This window comes from Pundamilia nyererei, unplaced genomic scaffold, assembly GCF_000239375.1.
Source record: "Pundamilia nyererei isolate P.nyererei 1_Seehausen unplaced genomic scaffold, PunNye1.0 scaffold00306, whole genome shotgun sequence".
In the NCBI taxonomy this organism is placed as follows: domain Eukaryota; kingdom Metazoa; phylum Chordata; class Actinopteri; order Cichliformes; family Cichlidae; genus Pundamilia; species Pundamilia nyererei.
This window is the reverse complement of record NW_005187707.1, coordinates 231,585-248,427: the sequence shown is the minus strand read 5'-3', so window position 1 is coordinate 248,427 and position 16,843 is coordinate 231,585. Positions and strand designations below refer to the sequence as shown.

Below are 16,843 nucleotides of genomic sequence, written 5' to 3'. Positions count from 1 at the left end.
TCTCCATTTACATGCACAAATTGGAGTCTATTAGATAGATATGATACAAACCACTGCAGCACAGTATCTGTAATACCTACACCTATACCTCTAATCGCTCTAATAGGATATTATGGTCAACAGTATCGAACGCTGCACTGAGGTCTAGCAGGACAAGCACAGTGATGAGTCCACCGTCAGAGGCCATAAGAAGATAATTTGTAACTTTCACTAAAGCTGTTTCTGTGCTGTGATGAACTCTGAAACCTGACTGAAACTCTTCAAATAATTCAGCTTGAAAGCCTGTGGTATATAGCTGATTATTAGAGATAGGTTGATCATATTTAAGATTGAACCATTAATTAATGGCAGGACTTCTTTGAGCATTTTTGTAGGATGTTGATGGTTTGGAGGAAGTAATTATTGAAGTTAACTCAGAAAGATCAATTGGAGAAAAAGAGTCTAAATGAATATCAATGGTACTAAAAGTAGCTGTAGATAATGTTACATCTGTGGGATGATTATTGGTAATTTTTTCTCTAATGATAAAAATTTTATTTGTGAAGAAGTTCATGAAGTCATTACTAGTTAACGTTAAAGGGATGGTTGGCTCAAGAGTGCACTGACTTTTTGTCAGCCTGGCTACAGTGCTGAAGAGAAACCTGGGGTTGTTCTAATTTTCTTCAATCAGTGATGAATAGTAAGATGTTCTGGTTTTGCAGAGGGCTTTTTTTTATAAAGCAACAAACTATTTCTCCAGGCTAAATGATGATCTTCTAAATTTGTGACACGCCATTTCCTCTCCATCTTACAAGTTATCTGCTTTAGGCTACGTGTTTGAGAATTATACCACAGAATCAGGTACTTCTTATTTGAGGCCTTATGTTTTCACCAGAGCTACAGTATCCAGAGTCGTACGTAGTGAGGAGGTAAAATTATTAACAAGATAATCGACCTCTGTTGGAGTAGCATTCAGGTAGCTGCTCTGCTCTGTGTTGGTACAGGGCATTGAAGATGATAACAGTGGGTGGATTATATTCATTCTAGTTCTTGATGGGGTTGAGGTTAGTAGGTTAGTACTTCCAATACCAAATGTATGAACTTGACCTTCAGCACCGGGCCACAGTGTTGTTGGAATAAAAAAGGCAAAGCGCCAAGCCAAGCCCATGATAAATCTGTGCTTTCATATTTATCCCAAATCCTGACCCTATTATAGAACTTTCTTCCCCAGCAAAAATGGATATCGGATATACTGGAAAAAAATTTTTTTTGTCTTTTTCAGACCATTCTCTGCAAACCCTAGAGAAATCCCAGTAGATGAGCAGTTTTTGAAATACTGTTATGCATATTATTATTGACAGTTTTGTAGACTGTTGTCAACAAGGCAGAGAGAAAGACTCGCTCTCTGAGTTTGTTTCAGGCTTTGGTCTTGGTTGTGGTCACAGTGGAAAATCCGGATTCACACAGATATGTAGTTGTGAATGGGAGGAATTTCACAGCTCTCAGTGCCAGACATCCTTTGAGACAGCAATCCAAAAGGAGCCCAGGTCCAGTTTGCCCCACTGCAACTTTAAAGTGCTATCGGTGGAAACTTCCAGAAGATGGGATTAGAGATGTGAGGGCAAAGCGACATCACTTTGAGTGGGATCTGCAGAAAATAGGAAATATTCATCAAATTTCTCTGTCAGTTGTGAAAGGTGTTACAGACAGAATCACTGATCTTCACTTGAGGGGAGTTTTCCAAGATGAGAGATAAAAGTGAAAACATGTCCATCCTCTTTTCCTGGGCCCTCTTAGTCAATAAAGCAATTTTCCCCTTGAAAGCTTCAACTTTGTCTGCAACAAAAAACATGTTGCTGTTTCTCTCTTGAAGTGAGATGTTCAGCTGGTTCAGCAGTGAAAAAATGTCACAGAGGTAGGCAAGCTTGGCTTAATAATGTGCAAGAGCAGATTTTCTTTCTCTGTGAGAAAAGAGAAGACCTCGTTCCTCAGTTCAAACAAATGCTTGAGGACCAGTCCTCTTGAAAGCCAGCTTACCTCACTCTGGTAGAGCAGCTGGACCTGACCTGCCTCCATGTCCTCACAAAGCTTGGTAAAACATCTGTAGTTATTTTTAATGAATTTGATAGTTTACATCCATCACCTCGTGGAACTCAAGTGACATCTTTTTTGCTACAAGGATTTCACAGTAGAGAAAACAGTGGGTCCATTTCGCTTCTGGTGCACAATCAAAGATCTGCCTAATGATGCCTGCCAGTCTTTGAAGCTTCATCATTAGTGCACACCCCAACACAGTTCTGCCAGTTCAGATCGTTCTCAGTGAAGTAGTTGTCAATGCAGCGGAAACATTCCTGAGCCGTGGCTCGTGTTGGTAGCTCTCCACAAAACAGCATGTCTTCTGCTGTCCCAGCGATAACAAACTGAAACCAGCAATAATGCACCATTCGTGACATCAGTGAACTACTTTTTATTCTTTCTTGAAGCTGATGCTGTATGTCTAAGGCCATGTCCATGATATGGTGGCTTAAAGTGTTGTTTGAGAGTAGGATGGTCAGTACCTTTTTTGCAGCAGCCTCTCCGATCATTTCATGAAACATATGTACAGGGGCAGGCAAAATCAACTCTTCCACTATAGTGAAAGACTTTTTACTCTGTGACACAAGTCTGGATACGAGGTAGCTAGATTTTAAAGCCCATTTAGAGTTACCAGTCAGTGACACAACAGACAGTTCCTGCATCTGCTGTCCATTTTCTTTTCCCTTGAAATATTCCGCTGGTTTTCTTGCGAGTGTGGGATGTTTGGTTTCGAGATGCCGTTTTAATTTCAAAGGCTTTAGTGCTTCGTTGGATAGCATTAGTCCACACTCCACACATTGGGCTCTTGGGTCTGCTTTTCTTTTCCGTTCACAAACCCATATTCAGGAAGTCAGGGTTGTACTTGCACAAAATTTTTGCGAGGGGGGGGGGTTGTCACTTTTATCTTCATTTTTGCATTTTAAGAACTACTCCATATATTTTGCTGACGGCAGGCAGGGTGTCTTCTTCTGCTTGCTTATTGAGGCTGATTAAACAACTCTCACCAAGCCGGGAGAAGCTGTATTGTAACTGAGATTTTCATGGATAACAGTAGTCCCTGGTGTCTTCAATTAATAACTAATGATGTCCCACGGCCCACAGGTGTAAAACAAAAAAGGTGTTTTGCGCCCCTCAAGGCATGGCTCACCGATGGTTAAAAATCACTGGTGTAAGGTATATTCCTCAACCAGGCAACAATCAAAATACATTTTAATAACCTCACACAAAAGATTAAAATGTTCTGCTATACATATTGTTACAAACTGGGACTGAAAGCTGATCCTTTTTTAAATTATTGTTATTATTAGACACATATTTCATAAATATATAATAATTTGATTATGCATTTGATTTGTTTTGAACTTTTCTGCCATTTTTTTTTCTAATGTAGGAATTGGAGCCACAAGCTGGAAGCCAGCTGCTGTTGTTATGGGAGAATTAATTCTGGGAGTCAAGTTAAATGAGAGGTAGCAGCCAAAAACCTCTCTCCATACTCCACACTCATTAAGTTTTGTTTTTATATCTCCTCATACCTGTTGTTATATCTGCATAAATTAAATCTTTTACTTATTACACGCATTATTTCTGTTTTACCTTCAGTGGTACACTGTTCTACTAGCTAAGGCTACGTAGCAGGAGCATGGAAGAAGGGCTGACTAATTGTAATTTTTTTTTCCCTTGTTAATACACAAGTTCAGTTTTAGAATGTATTCAAAAGGGTACAGTGTTGTGTTAATGAACTGTTTGTTCAGAATAAAATATCTGATGCTTTAAAAAACTTACTAAACAGGGTTTTAAAATGTCTGACAAGAAAATGAATGAAAGAAAAATGCTTGTACTATGTTTGTAATATGTATGTACGTTACTGTTTTCATCATACATTTTATTGTGAAATTGTGATGTTCAGTTAGTTTGAATTACAGAGTTTTGACAGGGTCAAATGTTTACACTGTGTCCCATTTATAGCAAATAAACAGTGATTATTTCTTGTTGCCAACTTGCTGTAGTGCCTCATACTTGGTATCATCAGGTTTTTAACCCATCAGCAAAATCAGTACGTTCTCTTTTGTTAAAGGAATACACACACACACACACACACACACACAGGTTTCTCCTGCCACATTTTGTGCTCTTCTTATCAATCTATTTTATACCTAATCTGTCCCATGATTTTTGCTGATGCATTTTTATTCATTGTGTAGCTCTTGATAGAGACTACATTTAATTGTTCCTCTCTACTAAGCAACTCTTAGTGGGGTTACTGACTCAGTAGTATTGACCTGTTATTTACCTTATAACCTATAATTTTGAAGTTTTTTTTTTTTTCTAAATCTTTATGCTTTGGAATAATAATACAACCCAGATTCACAATTGAAGTGTAATGGTGTTCATTCTCGTCTTAAAGTGGTGGTGTTTTTACCAAATTAATTTTGCTTGTTTATTCGTTTTTTCACAGAAAAATGGTAAAATAAAGTAAATAACAGTCACTCTGGTTATCATTTGGAAACCTGTAGTAACTAGTTGGCAAGCAGATTTAACATATAGCTATTAAGCACGTTATGGCTTAGCTGCAGTGTTAAAATGTTGCTTGGAAGATTATTTCATCATATAATTATACACATCTCCATGTATATATGCATGTAAAACGCATATGACTTGTACAGACCACTAACTCTAGTCAATTCTGCAATTAGGGGGTTACTTTTATCTTTCATCTTTTGATTATTTTCCTGTCATCATTAACCTCCTAGGACCTGGCATCCACATATGTGGACATCATATTTTGGGTTATTTAGACCAAAATACTCAATTTTGCTCTACAGGGGCCTTATATCTAATTACGAGGACATTATACTATCAAAATTTTAAACGAATATCCTCATATGTGGCTCTCATTTTTCTTATAAACAAAATTTGGTTAAAAAATAAATAAATCTGGTAATTCTTTGTTTTTACATTCATAAGGTCCCAATCAGCCCAAATATCAAAGAGTAATTAAAAATGTATGCCGTGGAAGAGTTCGGGTCTTAGGAGGTTAAAATATATAAAGGTAGTCTAGAAGCCTATTGATTAGTGATTAATATAGTTTTAGCACAAGTAATGTGTATATAATGTTATTGTAATTCACATTGTTTTTGCAGTATAAAACACCTGGCAACTATTGATACTCACCAGAAATTATGACCGCTACAATTTTTCATAACCATGGTGCTCTGTACTACAAGTGCTACACACTACCGCGCCAGGAATTATTTGTGCAACCTGATTGGCTCTTTCTTTCTCACCAGACATCATGCATGTCATACTATTGGACAGCAAATACGGCCGTGAAGCGTGGTTGTGATTGGTATTCTCCGATTGGTTGGAAGCTTTCAGGGGGTTCGTAGCGCCGCATCGTGCCTGTGAGCTGTGATTGGACAGGAAGCCAGGTGCTGTAGTACTGAAGTTACGCTGCCTCGTCACTGTCTGATATAAATACACCTCTACTTGACTACTAGAGGTTGCTGAGCTGGATATAAGAAACGCCGAAGAGAATAACCTTCATCGCTGAAGTTGACTACATACAGGTGAGAATCGCTACGAATATCCTGCAGCTACACATGTTCAGTTATGAAGAAAACACAAGAGAAATTTATTGTGCGTTGCTGTTAATCTGATTTTCACATGAGAATAAAGAATCGTTCTTGTGTGAGCACACACACACACACACACACACACATATATATAAATAGATGTTTTAGTTAATGTAAGAATGTTAACACTGAAGCAGACATGGCGAGTCAGACCCTTTAGTACAGGTTTATGACAGTGAGTGCATATATAAATATATACACCTCAGTTGGTCCGTCAGCTGTATTCTTCCGACTAGCAAACTGTCCGAAGAAACGCTTGTAGTCCGTACTGTGATCTATCAAAGTATGTGCCCTGCATAAGAATGTCATCAAACTAGTTACTTTTGAATTTTTTTTAATTTCATTTTTTTTTAATGAAAACAACATATTTTCATACGCAAGTGTCCCGTTAACCCAGTGTGGTAGAGCTCCCAGGCATGCACTGCTTAAGTTCCAGGAAATCCAGTTGCCGTTGCCCTTTCACCTAATTTTGTTGCCCACTGTACTTATCTGGTCCCCGTCTAGTTGTATGTAGCCGTTTAGGTACGTATTCTGAATGGTATGAAAGCAAATATATAGTTATGGGCAGCTCCAGAAACGTGTCCTCCACTTTAAGCTAAGATTTAAGATTTGGTTCTGAAAATCTGCTGGGCCGACCTTTTGACTAGCTAATCTTACCGGCTTAATATGCATGTGGAGTGACAGTATATGTTAACATTTGATGATATTTATGTAAAAGTCAAGGAAAGAAAGAAGGTCATAGAATCAGTACAGCTGTAGCAAGTATATCACATTTGCTGTTCTCTTAGCTAACGTGGTTGCTAGCAATGCCACCCGTAATCGCAGCAAGTCGGCTAACGTTATCTGTCAGATTATTGGTAAAGAGATCATCAGTAAATAGACTAATATCAGTACACTGTTCTTTTCTAGTATTACTTTTTGTGCTTTCTAAATACTTTCTAATAAGTCTCAAACTAGCATACAGTTTGAGAGTTGGATTTTATTGTTTATGATTATTAGCCTGTAATGACTCGTGCTCTGCGACGTTGTTGTAATTAAATAAAATGTACCCCCATAATTATGCAGCTGTAAAGGTTTCGGTGCTGATGCCTGTGCATAAGTAATATTGTTATATTAGTTTATTTTGGCTGTACATTTTCAACCCTTATACAACCAATTTTATCCCTTTTCATCATCAGCATCTGTTAGTGTAGGGTATTTTAGTCTGAAGCCTGTTGAGGTAAATGTTGCTGTAATTTGGTGCTATATAAATAAAACTGATTTGAATGAGATATAACCAAGTACTTACCTGTCAATAGGGCTGGTCATATGCCAGTATTTTAAGGCTGAATGGTGATACTTAACATATGGATTTTTCCATATTTTCTATAAAAACATTAAAATTGTGCCATTTACTAACCTACTGATTTAACTTGTGTTAGAGTGATTCAGATTTCACCATCAGAGAGTGAATCCAAAACTGCATACTCACAGATGTAGATACTGGAACTGCTGCATATAGCTACTTAACATATATGATCAAATCCTTATTTTGTTTAACAAATTATCAGTATAAATTAACTCCTGTATGTATCCATCCACCCTGTTTATTGACATTTTTAAAACTGGTGTGCTTGGAAACTAAGAGCATATCTGTTTTTATGTGTTATCTGTGTGTTATTAATATAATGTTTAATATAAAACCCCTTCTTGTCCCCTAATTTGTTCAGGATGCCTGGCTCAGCCCCAGTTAGTTACCTGGGACCATGGCCTAAAGATGTGGGTATCATTGCCTTAGAACTGTACTTCCCATCCCAATATGTGGACCAGACTGAGTTGGAGGAGTTTGATGGTGTGCCCGCTGGTAAATACACCGTGGGCTTGGGCCAAGCTCGCATGGGCTTTTGTTCAGACCGTGAGGATATAAATTCTCTCTGCCTGACTGTGGTCCAGAGGTTGATGGAGAAGAATGCTCTATCCTACAACAGCATTGGTCGACTGGAAGTTGGTACTGAAACCATCATTGACAAGTCCAAGTCTGTCAAGACAGCCCTCATGCAGCTATTTGAGAACTCTGGCAATACCGATGTGGAGGGAATTGACACCACAAATGCTTGCTATGGTGGTACAGCTGCACTCTTCAACGCTGTCAACTGGGTGGAATCCAGCTCATGGGATGGTGAGTAAGCTTTTGTTAATGTTAAGCTGCTTTTATTTATATCAAAAATGACCAGAAATATCTCATGTTTTCCAGTCAAAGCTGACCTCTCTAAACCCCAAAAGGTTAAATTTTACAATTAGATAAACCAAAGAAATCCACAAAATGTAAACATTTGAGATGCTGGAGCTCCAGAGTGGTTTCCATTTTTTGTTTAATAACTTAAGTAGTCTCCAAAGTGCAATGCACTGCTATAGTTATCATCCCAGTCCACTTAAAAAAAGTCTTTCAGTTAAGCATAATTACTCAGCATTACCCAGCAAGTCATGCAGCAATGTAATTTCATGAATGTTCACTTATTAGTGTTACAAGTTCTTCATATTTCACAAATCATTGTGTGTTAGTGAGCTGTGGCTTAGGTGAGTGAGCAGGGCGTCTACCAATCAGAAGCTTGGTGAATTGAACAGCTTCCTCAGATGTGTCCGTCGTGCGATCATGTGACTGTTAGACAAAAGTGCTGAATGAACGCTCTGGGTTCTCAACTTGAGAAGAAAGGTCTAGAATCGACTCTGTGTGCAGTCATAGCGCCCAAAATATAACACATGTAAGCTTTTTGAAAAGCCACAGTGGCTTTTTTTTAAAATCTCTTCACCAGTGTTTAGTGACATGCTGACTCAAACATATCTCTCTTGTAAATGAGACACTAAGTCTCAGCGGGATTACCTGTATAAATAAAGTTTAAATAAAGTTAAAACATTATATTATGCATGAAAACTTAAGTAGATAGACTTGTATATGCAGTATGTGGGGTATGTAGGTATTTTTACTCAGTTGTATATAGCATTTGTATTCTATTTTTATCTTATTGTATATTTTATTCTATTTTATTCTACTGTATATAGTATTTTATTCTATTCTGTACAGTTGTGTACTGTATTTATTCTTATTGTATTCTAATTTTTGCTTCATAACTTTTGCAATGTCCACTTCCTGCTGTGACAAAACAAATTTCCCACGTGTGGGACTAATAAAGGTTATCTTATCTTATCTTATGTGTGTGTCTTTTTGGTGTAGTCTGTGTTGAGTGTACCTGAAGCAGCTTCTGTTTTTCTAAAAAGAATGCCTTAGTGATTTCCTGCTCCTTGTGTTTCTTCTCTGCAGGACGTTATGCTTTGGTGGTAGCAGGGGACATTGCTGTCTATGCCACAGGAAGCGCCCGGCCTACAGGGGGGGCTGGTGCTGTGGCCATCCTGATTGGGCCTAATGCTCCTCTGGCCTTTGAGCGAGGTCAGTTAATTGATAGCTTTGTTTCTTATGCTCAGTCTCTGAGACAGAGCTTTTGAGAAAGAAATTATACATTTTTGGAAAAAAGTTTATTTCTGCTCAGATGAGTTATGATATAAGCACTTGTAATGGATACACCAGTAGGACTGTGTTAAATCTGTTAGTAGATAAAATGTATCCAGAAATGACCTCAGTCGTGCAATGTTTTAAATGAGCATCGCACAAAATGTGTCTGAACATATGTCTTTTGACATTTGTGGTAAAATGAGGGAATGACTGAAGTTGTTGTTTTTAATATACAGGCCTACGGGGAACCCACATGCAGCATGCATATGACTTCTATAAGCCAGACATGGTGTCAGAGTATCCTGTTGTAGATGGCAAGCTGTCGATACAGTGCTACCTGAGTGCCTTGGACCGCTGCTACTCTGTGTACCGCAACAAAATCTATGCACAGTGGCAACGAGGTTGGTAGTATATAGAAAGACACACACATGTCTGGTTTGCTATCCTCGTGAGGACATCTCATTGACATTATGCTTTCCCTAGCCGCTTACCCTAACCATCAAAAATGAATGCCTAATCCTTACCCTAAACCTTAACCATAACGCAATTGTAACCATGACACTAAAACCACATTTTGAGTCTTCAAACTCATGGGGACATGGATTTTGGTCCCCATCAGGCCTGTTGGTCCCAAAGAATAGTAAGTTTCGTATTTTGGACCCCCCCCCCCCAATAGGAAAAACCAGTACACACACCTTGGCCAGAAAAATTACTTCTTTGGTTTTCTCTCAAGGTCAGCGGTTTGGTATAAACTGCTCTGTGGTATGGGGTCTGTAAATTGGAGTATGAGCCAAAAGCTCTTAGCTGCCCCTTTCTTTTTATTGAACAATGTGTTTTGATTTTGAACCGAAGTCACAAAGAATCTAAATCAAGCCCTAAAAACTAGCAGGAATTTATGCTGAGCTAGGAAGAAGTGCAACAAGATTTGAGTTGTATGTAGAAAAAACATGTTCAAGAGAAGTGTTGGTTTGAGTGAAACTCTTATCTATCATTTCAAACTGTCATTTACACCTGTGCCGTATGTAGCCTAGTGTGGTAGTACTGCTTGAGCTACACACAAGATAACCATTGTGTCATTCAGTAAATTAATTTTTTCACATGGTCTTTAATCATTATATTTTCTAACAGAGGGTTCAGATAAGAGCTTCAGCCTGGAGGACTTTGGCTTTTTAGTCTTCCACTCTCCTTATTGCAAGCTGGTACAGAAGTCATTGGCAAGACTGATGCTGAATGACTTTCTGAACCACCCCAGCCCAAACACTGAGACCGGACCCTTCACAGGCCTCGAAGCCTTCAGGTACTCTCAAAGTAAAGCACCTGGCCAGATAGTTTGTTTTAAAGTCGTGAGCTCAAGTGTAATTGCTAGTTTTGGACATATTTAGACATTTTCATCATTTGTACTTTTATACAAACACAAAGGGGGGAAAAGCACTTGTAGTAGTTTTCTTACTCATTGTGTGTTGCAGAGATGTACAGCCAGAGGATACCTACTTTGACCGGGATGTGGAGAAGGCATTCATGAAGGCCAGTACAGATATGTTTGAGAGGAAGACCAAGGCATCCCTGCTAATCTCCAACCAGAATGGAAACATGTACACCCCCTCTGTCTATGGCTGCCTGGCATCACTTATTGCACAGTATGTCTCATTGTCTTTTCTTCCTTTTGCATTTATTTGTCCACTGAGGTCAAACATTAGTTTGAATCACGTGCTTAAGAAGGTTGAAGTCAAAGCCTGGATTAACCTATAATAAATAAATTAAAGGCAGCAACACATGGGTGCAATAGTTTAGCTGTCTGCTGGAGCAGATGAACATATGCTGCAAGTCTTAAAGTAATGTCCTGGGTTCAACTCCAGTCTGAGCTCTTTGCTGCATGTCTTTCCCCACCTTCCTGTCTGCTCTTCACTGCACTATCTAGTCAAGGCAAAAAAGACAAAATCCACTCAGACTTGAGGCATAATTAAAATTCTGTGGGATGTGCTCAAAATTTTGTGTTAGGCTTTGTGTGTGTGTGAGCGGGAGCGCACAATTTTCTTTTCTTCTTTTTTTTTTTTTTAAATCCATGTTATGGTTCACTTCTCAACTGCCTGAATAATAAAGGCTGAACAGATCACATAGAAGTCCTGAATCCATACTGATTCCACAACACTAACATCAAGAGTCTCTTTGGATCCTTGTCCTTGATTTGAAATGCTTGTCCTGCTAAGATTACTATTTATTTGGGACTAGTTTTACTCATCCAGTATGTATGTAAAAAAACATATATATATATTTGTTGCCTCTGTTGTAGACACACACCATCACAAATGGCAGGACAAAGGATTGGAGTTTTCTCCTATGGTTCCGGATTTGCTGCTACACTGTATTCTCTCAGAGTGACACAGGACCACATCCCTGGTAAGTCATATATTTTACAATTGACTTGTGTGACATAAGTAAAATTGCAAACTTTTGCCATTAAAAACAGTAGAAAGAAACTGTAGTTCATTTCTGGTTGGTTGTCTGTGTCAGGATCTAGTCTGGACAAACTTGTACTGAGCCTAAGCGACCTGAAGACAAGACTGGACTCGAGGAAGAAAGTTTCGCCAGCTCTTTTCTCTGAGAATATGAAGCTGCGAGAAGACACACACCACTTGGGTATGACCTCGCTTTTGTTGCTTGGTTATTATTTATCCATATTTCTGACAGCAAGGACACTAAGAGCTGTCACAAACGCACAAAATAGCGTTCATGTAAGCACAAATAGAAAATGTTAATTGTGATGTTTACAGTAATGACAAGTATGTGATTCTTGTTCTAATATAATTAAAGAGCTTCACAACGGCTTTTGCTGTGCCCTAATATAAAATGTTACTTGGTTATTTATATATTATTCTGCACAAAGAAGCATGATTAACAAATCTTGATTGACTGATTTAAGTCAAAAACAAAAATAGAAGATTCACACCCCAGGTAAATGTAAGACAGTGTACCATGACTTTGCTTTCAAATTCACACATCTGAAGAGTACTTCAATGGAAAGTCTTTAACTTGTCAGAGTCTTGCCTCAGTAAAATAGGCTGGTTTGGCTAAAACGCTCACTGAGTTATTCACACACACAACTAGACTGGTATTTGGAATAATGGCTTGTTTACACTGATCACTTTTTTTTTTCTTCCATACAGCCAACTATGTCCCACAAGGCTCTGTTGAGGATCTGTTCCCAGGTACATGGTACTTGACGCGAGTGGATGACAAACACCGCAGGGAATATGCCCGCAGACCTCTGGATGATGACCTGCCAGCAGAATCAGAACGGGTTCGCTCAAGCAGTGCCACAGAGGTACAGGAGGAATAAATATTTGGGCAGTTTTCTATCTTTCATATAGACAAAATGAATTCTGTAACAGTATTTTTTTTTTAATCTGTAAATGACTATATGAGCAGTCCCTTATAGAAACAAATGACATGGTGGGCATGTAAGAGTCCACATGCTTAGTAAGAGTATAAAACCTTTAATTGGTGAATCTAAATTGGCCATAGGTGTGAATGCGAGTACGAATGTCTGTCATCCCTGGCGATCCATCCAGGGTGTACCCAACCTCTTGCCCTATGGTAGCTGGAATAGGCTCCAACCTCCCTACGACTCTGATATGGATAAGTGGAAGAGCGTGGATGGATGAATGGATGAAATCACCCAGCTATTTAATATAATTTAGTTATATTCGGGTTGCGGGGGCTGCAGGCTAAACAGAGAACCACCTCTTCCAGCTTATCTGGGGGAACACTGTAGCATTCCCAGGCCAGCCGGTAGATGTCATCTCTCCAACGTGTTCTGAGGCTGAGCCTAGCACGGGTCTTCCTCCTCGGTATGACAAGCCCAGCTGGTGTTGCAACACTTTATTCAGGAGGCGACCACCTCAACTGTCTTCTTTTGTAGCTGCTGTGCTCTAAACCTTTCCTGAATGACTGAACTCCTCAGCCTGTTCTAAGGGAAAGCCCATCCACCTTGCAGAGACAGCTCGTTTCCACAGCTGGTATCAGCAATCTCATTCTTTTACATTTAGAAAAAGAACTAACAACTAGAAGAAGAAGAATAGTAAAGAATAAAGAGAAACAGGAACTCAGTAGTGTGAATGCTTTACAAAGCACACAATAAGCTTGTCAACAAAAAGATCAGGTGAGATTAAGAGATTTATGGGGTTTGTCAACAACAATCTCAGAGCAGCAGCTCCACCTGGTGGTAGATAGCATTTAGAAGACAACAATTTACTGATATTTGGCATCAATTGAAAACAATTACATTAAACAACTAGTACATCTGGTACCGACTAGTGACAGTAGTGACGATTACTCCTGTAGTTGTCTAGTCATGCACATTCCTATACGCTATATTGCCAAAGGCATTTGTTTGTCTGCCTTCACATGCATATGAATTTAAATGACATCCCTTCCTTAATCCATCTAGTTTAATGTAATGTCAGTCCACTATTTGTGGCAGGAGCCTCCATTAGACACTTCCCTTTCCAGAATTGCATTCTTGAGGTCAGACATTGCTGTTGGGTGAGAAGGCCTGGCTCATGGTTACCTCTTTAATTCATCCCAAAGGTGTTCTATAGGTTTGAGATCAGGACTCAGTCAAGTTCTTTGACACCAAATTCCCTCATCCATGTCTTTATGGACATGGCTTTGTACACTGGTGTGCAGTCATGTCGGAACAGGAAGAGGGGCTCCCCAAACTGGTCTCTAAAAGTTGGGAGCATCAAATTGTCCAAAATGTCTTGGATGCTGAATCATTAAGAGTTCCTCTCATTAGAACTAAGGAGCTGAGCCCTTCCTGAAAAACAACCCCACACCATAATCCCCAATACATTAAAAGTTTTTTTGGCAACAGCCAAACCCAGACTTGTCCATTGAATTGCCAAACAGAGAGTCGTGATTTGTAACTGGAGAGAACATGTCTCAGCTGCTCTAACAAATGATCTGCTTTGCATTGCACTTGGTGGTGAAAGGGTTGGATAAGTTTTCATCCAGGGATATGCGTTCCACGAGGCTCTTTGCACATTGTCCTTGAGATAATTTCCACAGGAAGTTTGGAGGTGTTGACTCTGCAGAATGTTGCAAACTCTGCACCTCAGCATCCTCAGATTTTTACACGGCGTACCGCTTGGTGGCTGTCATTCCTAATCACTTCCACTTTGTTTTAATACAACTAAGAGAGTACTGTGGAATGGGAAAGAAATTCCACTGGTGGCATTCTATCACACTACCACACTTGTCATCTCAGATTTAAACTGGTCAGATGGTTCTTTTTCTCAGTGGAAATGCAAACAAGCAGTGGTCTGAAGGAACCATTTGGCTTCCTGAAAAGTGTTCCTGGGCACTTGGATGGATGACGGTTTATGTAAAACATAAATGTGGAGGCACCTGTGATTCAGAAGAGAAAGCTTGTCAGCATTCTCTCTGCATGTCTTGGTGTACCTAGACAAGATACTGAAGCCCTTTTCCCCATCTACGAAAGAATCCCCCTGCACATGCAGCATTGCTTCTCCCATATAATCAGAGGGCTCTAACTTGTCAAAATGCAATATATGGACAGTAATGAATTGTTTCATGATGTTGATTATTTTTTCTTCTTTCAGCACATCCCAAGTCCAGTAAAGAAGATGCCTCGTATGCCTGCAGCCATGGCTGGCTCTGAAAGAGCCGTCAGCAACTGAAAGTACTCTGCACTTACTTGGAGAATTATTAAGTTCCAGCAGTTTGGAAACTATGCGAGACAATAGAGATCAGATGAATAGCAACAGAAAGTGCTGTGCCGTGCAAAATTATGATTAAATCTCCATTAGTGGAGGACTACAAACAGCTCGAGTCCCCTTGTCTTCATGTGTTACTGCAGGACAGTAAACCTGAGCAGAGTCTGTTACCACAATATTTTATTTTAGTTATCCTTTATTTCAACTTTTATATTTCATGAACAGCTATATTTGGGAGAACCATAAACAGACATAGACATAGCATGATTGATTCTGACAGCTGCCAACCAGTGATGATGTGACTTCAGGTTTTCCTCTAATGAAACAGAACGAAGAGTATGTGTCACCTGTTTTTATGATTTAAAATTGTACTGCTGTCACAGCATATGATGGAGGTGCTGACTTTACAATGTCACTTGGTCATCATAAACCAGAACAGTTCAACACAAGAGGCAAAATGATGCTATATAAAGAGGAGCTTTTTCCAGTAGGCAAATGGTGCGTTATCTTTAAACTTCTGATTCCAGGAGCCAAATATCTAAAACCCAATGTAAATCTGTAAAAAGAAAAAAAAAGAAAATATGCACTGTAGCATACTGTATACTTTGTAACACATACCTGGTTTTATTTTGTTGAGACACCAATCAATTTATTGAGGGGTTATTGTAAGAAAATGTTTAATAGTGTTAAACATTTCACTGATAAATAAATCAAAAATGTCAAACTGTCTATGGCTTCTAATTTTCCATTTTTAAAAGAACTTTGTGTGAATTTGAGAAACTGGTTAGACAAGAAAAGACATGTTCTTGGACAGAGGGAACTTTAGCTGAAACTTCATATTTGCAGTCTAATTCATTAAACTGGGTAAGGTCATTGGTTGCATTGTCATTCATTGTTATTTTCTAAACCTGTTCTGTTCACTTACAGAAGTAAATAGCAAGCAAGTCATTTATTGCCTCTATGTGTACAGAAATAGTTCACTTTATTACAGGAAACAAAAAGGGGAAAGAAGATTATTTAAAAATGTCATGGAAACATTATAGCCAGTGCCTGCAAGGTTTTCTTCTTGTGATGTGGCCCTTTTTAAGAAATCTGAAATTTACATTCATCCAATCTAATCAGTGTTTCAGGGGGGAAAAATATAGGTACTGTACAAACAGCTGCTAGAAATCCTTTGTAAACCTTCTTGAATTTGAGTAATTTATCCTATCATTCTTGAAAGTGCAGTCTGATCTTCTAATTAAATTTAGTTGTTAAATTTACACAAATTTACATGTGTACTTTTAGGTTTCTGTTGCAAACAGTGCAAGCAGAAAGCAGCCAAACAATTTCATTTCAGTAACTTGTAGTTTGACAACCTCGTAGAAGCAGGAACTTCCATCAGAAATTTCCTGTAGCTGCTTGTCATACTTATACAAAACATGGAAGAATCCTTTATTATTCCTGTAGAATGAGGGTGACTACATATGTATTCCAGTCACTGCCTTACACATACATACATTAGATTGGCATAAATTGAGTTGATAAATCTACCATCATCCTCATATTTGTCATCATTTGACTATTTATGTATCAAAGTGCTTGAGAAATTGAACATAAAGTGATATAAAAAAGGGGGTTGCCTTTCTGATTTCCTCTTTTTCAATTGTTTGTTACACTTAAATGTTTCAAATCAAACACATTTAAATATTAGACAAAGATAACACAAGGAAAAAGAAAATACAGTTTCAACATGGCACCATCACACTACCTCCACCATATTTTACTGGTGGTATGATTTTTTGTTTTTGAAATGCTTTGGAAATGTAATGAACACACACCATTAAATTTCTCATAATTAGGTTAGTTATCAGAATTGGATTGTTGTGGGCAGCATAGTGGTGCTGTGGTTAGCACTGTTGCCTCACCTTAGGCCCATCCCTGTGTTTGCGTCA

General features: G+C 38.7%; 2 protein-coding genes across 4 annotated transcripts in view; both read left to right on the top strand.

The window, feature by feature from the left end:
- ythdc2 (YTH domain containing 2) overlaps positions 1 to 4,051 on the top strand; it is a 42,179-nt gene extending 38,128 nt beyond the window's left edge. For both annotated transcript variants that reach the window (XM_013915457.1, XM_013915456.1), the window contains exon 31: positions 3,446 to 4,051. In XM_013915457.1, coding sequence (XP_013770911.1) covers positions 3,446 to 3,496 — 51 coding nt within the window. In that variant the 3' untranslated portion in view covers positions 3,497 to 4,051. The remainder of the gene's footprint in view (positions 1 to 3,445) is intronic.
- Positions 4,052 to 5,470: 1,419 nt separating this feature from the next.
- Positions 5,471 to 15,638, top strand: hmgcs1 (3-hydroxy-3-methylglutaryl-CoA synthase 1 (soluble)). Of its 2 annotated transcripts, none has more exons than XM_005751304.1 (10): positions 5,471 to 5,621; positions 7,397 to 7,845; positions 8,986 to 9,111; positions 9,411 to 9,575; positions 10,303 to 10,471; positions 10,641 to 10,811; positions 11,465 to 11,571; positions 11,686 to 11,811; positions 12,339 to 12,496; positions 14,796 to 15,638. In XM_005751304.1, the coding sequence occupies exons 2-10, from the start codon at positions 7,398 to 7,400 to the stop codon at positions 14,871 to 14,873; spliced, it is 1,548 nt and encodes a 515-aa protein (XP_005751361.1). In that variant the 5' UTR covers positions 5,471 to 5,621; position 7,397; the 3' UTR covers positions 14,874 to 15,638. The 2 variants fall into 2 exon arrangements, with proteins under 2 accessions (XP_005751361.1, XP_005751360.1); XM_005751303.1 differs by lacking the exon at positions 5,471 to 5,621 and adding an exon at positions 6,101 to 6,209.
- Positions 15,639 to 16,843: the final 1,205 nt, after the last annotated feature.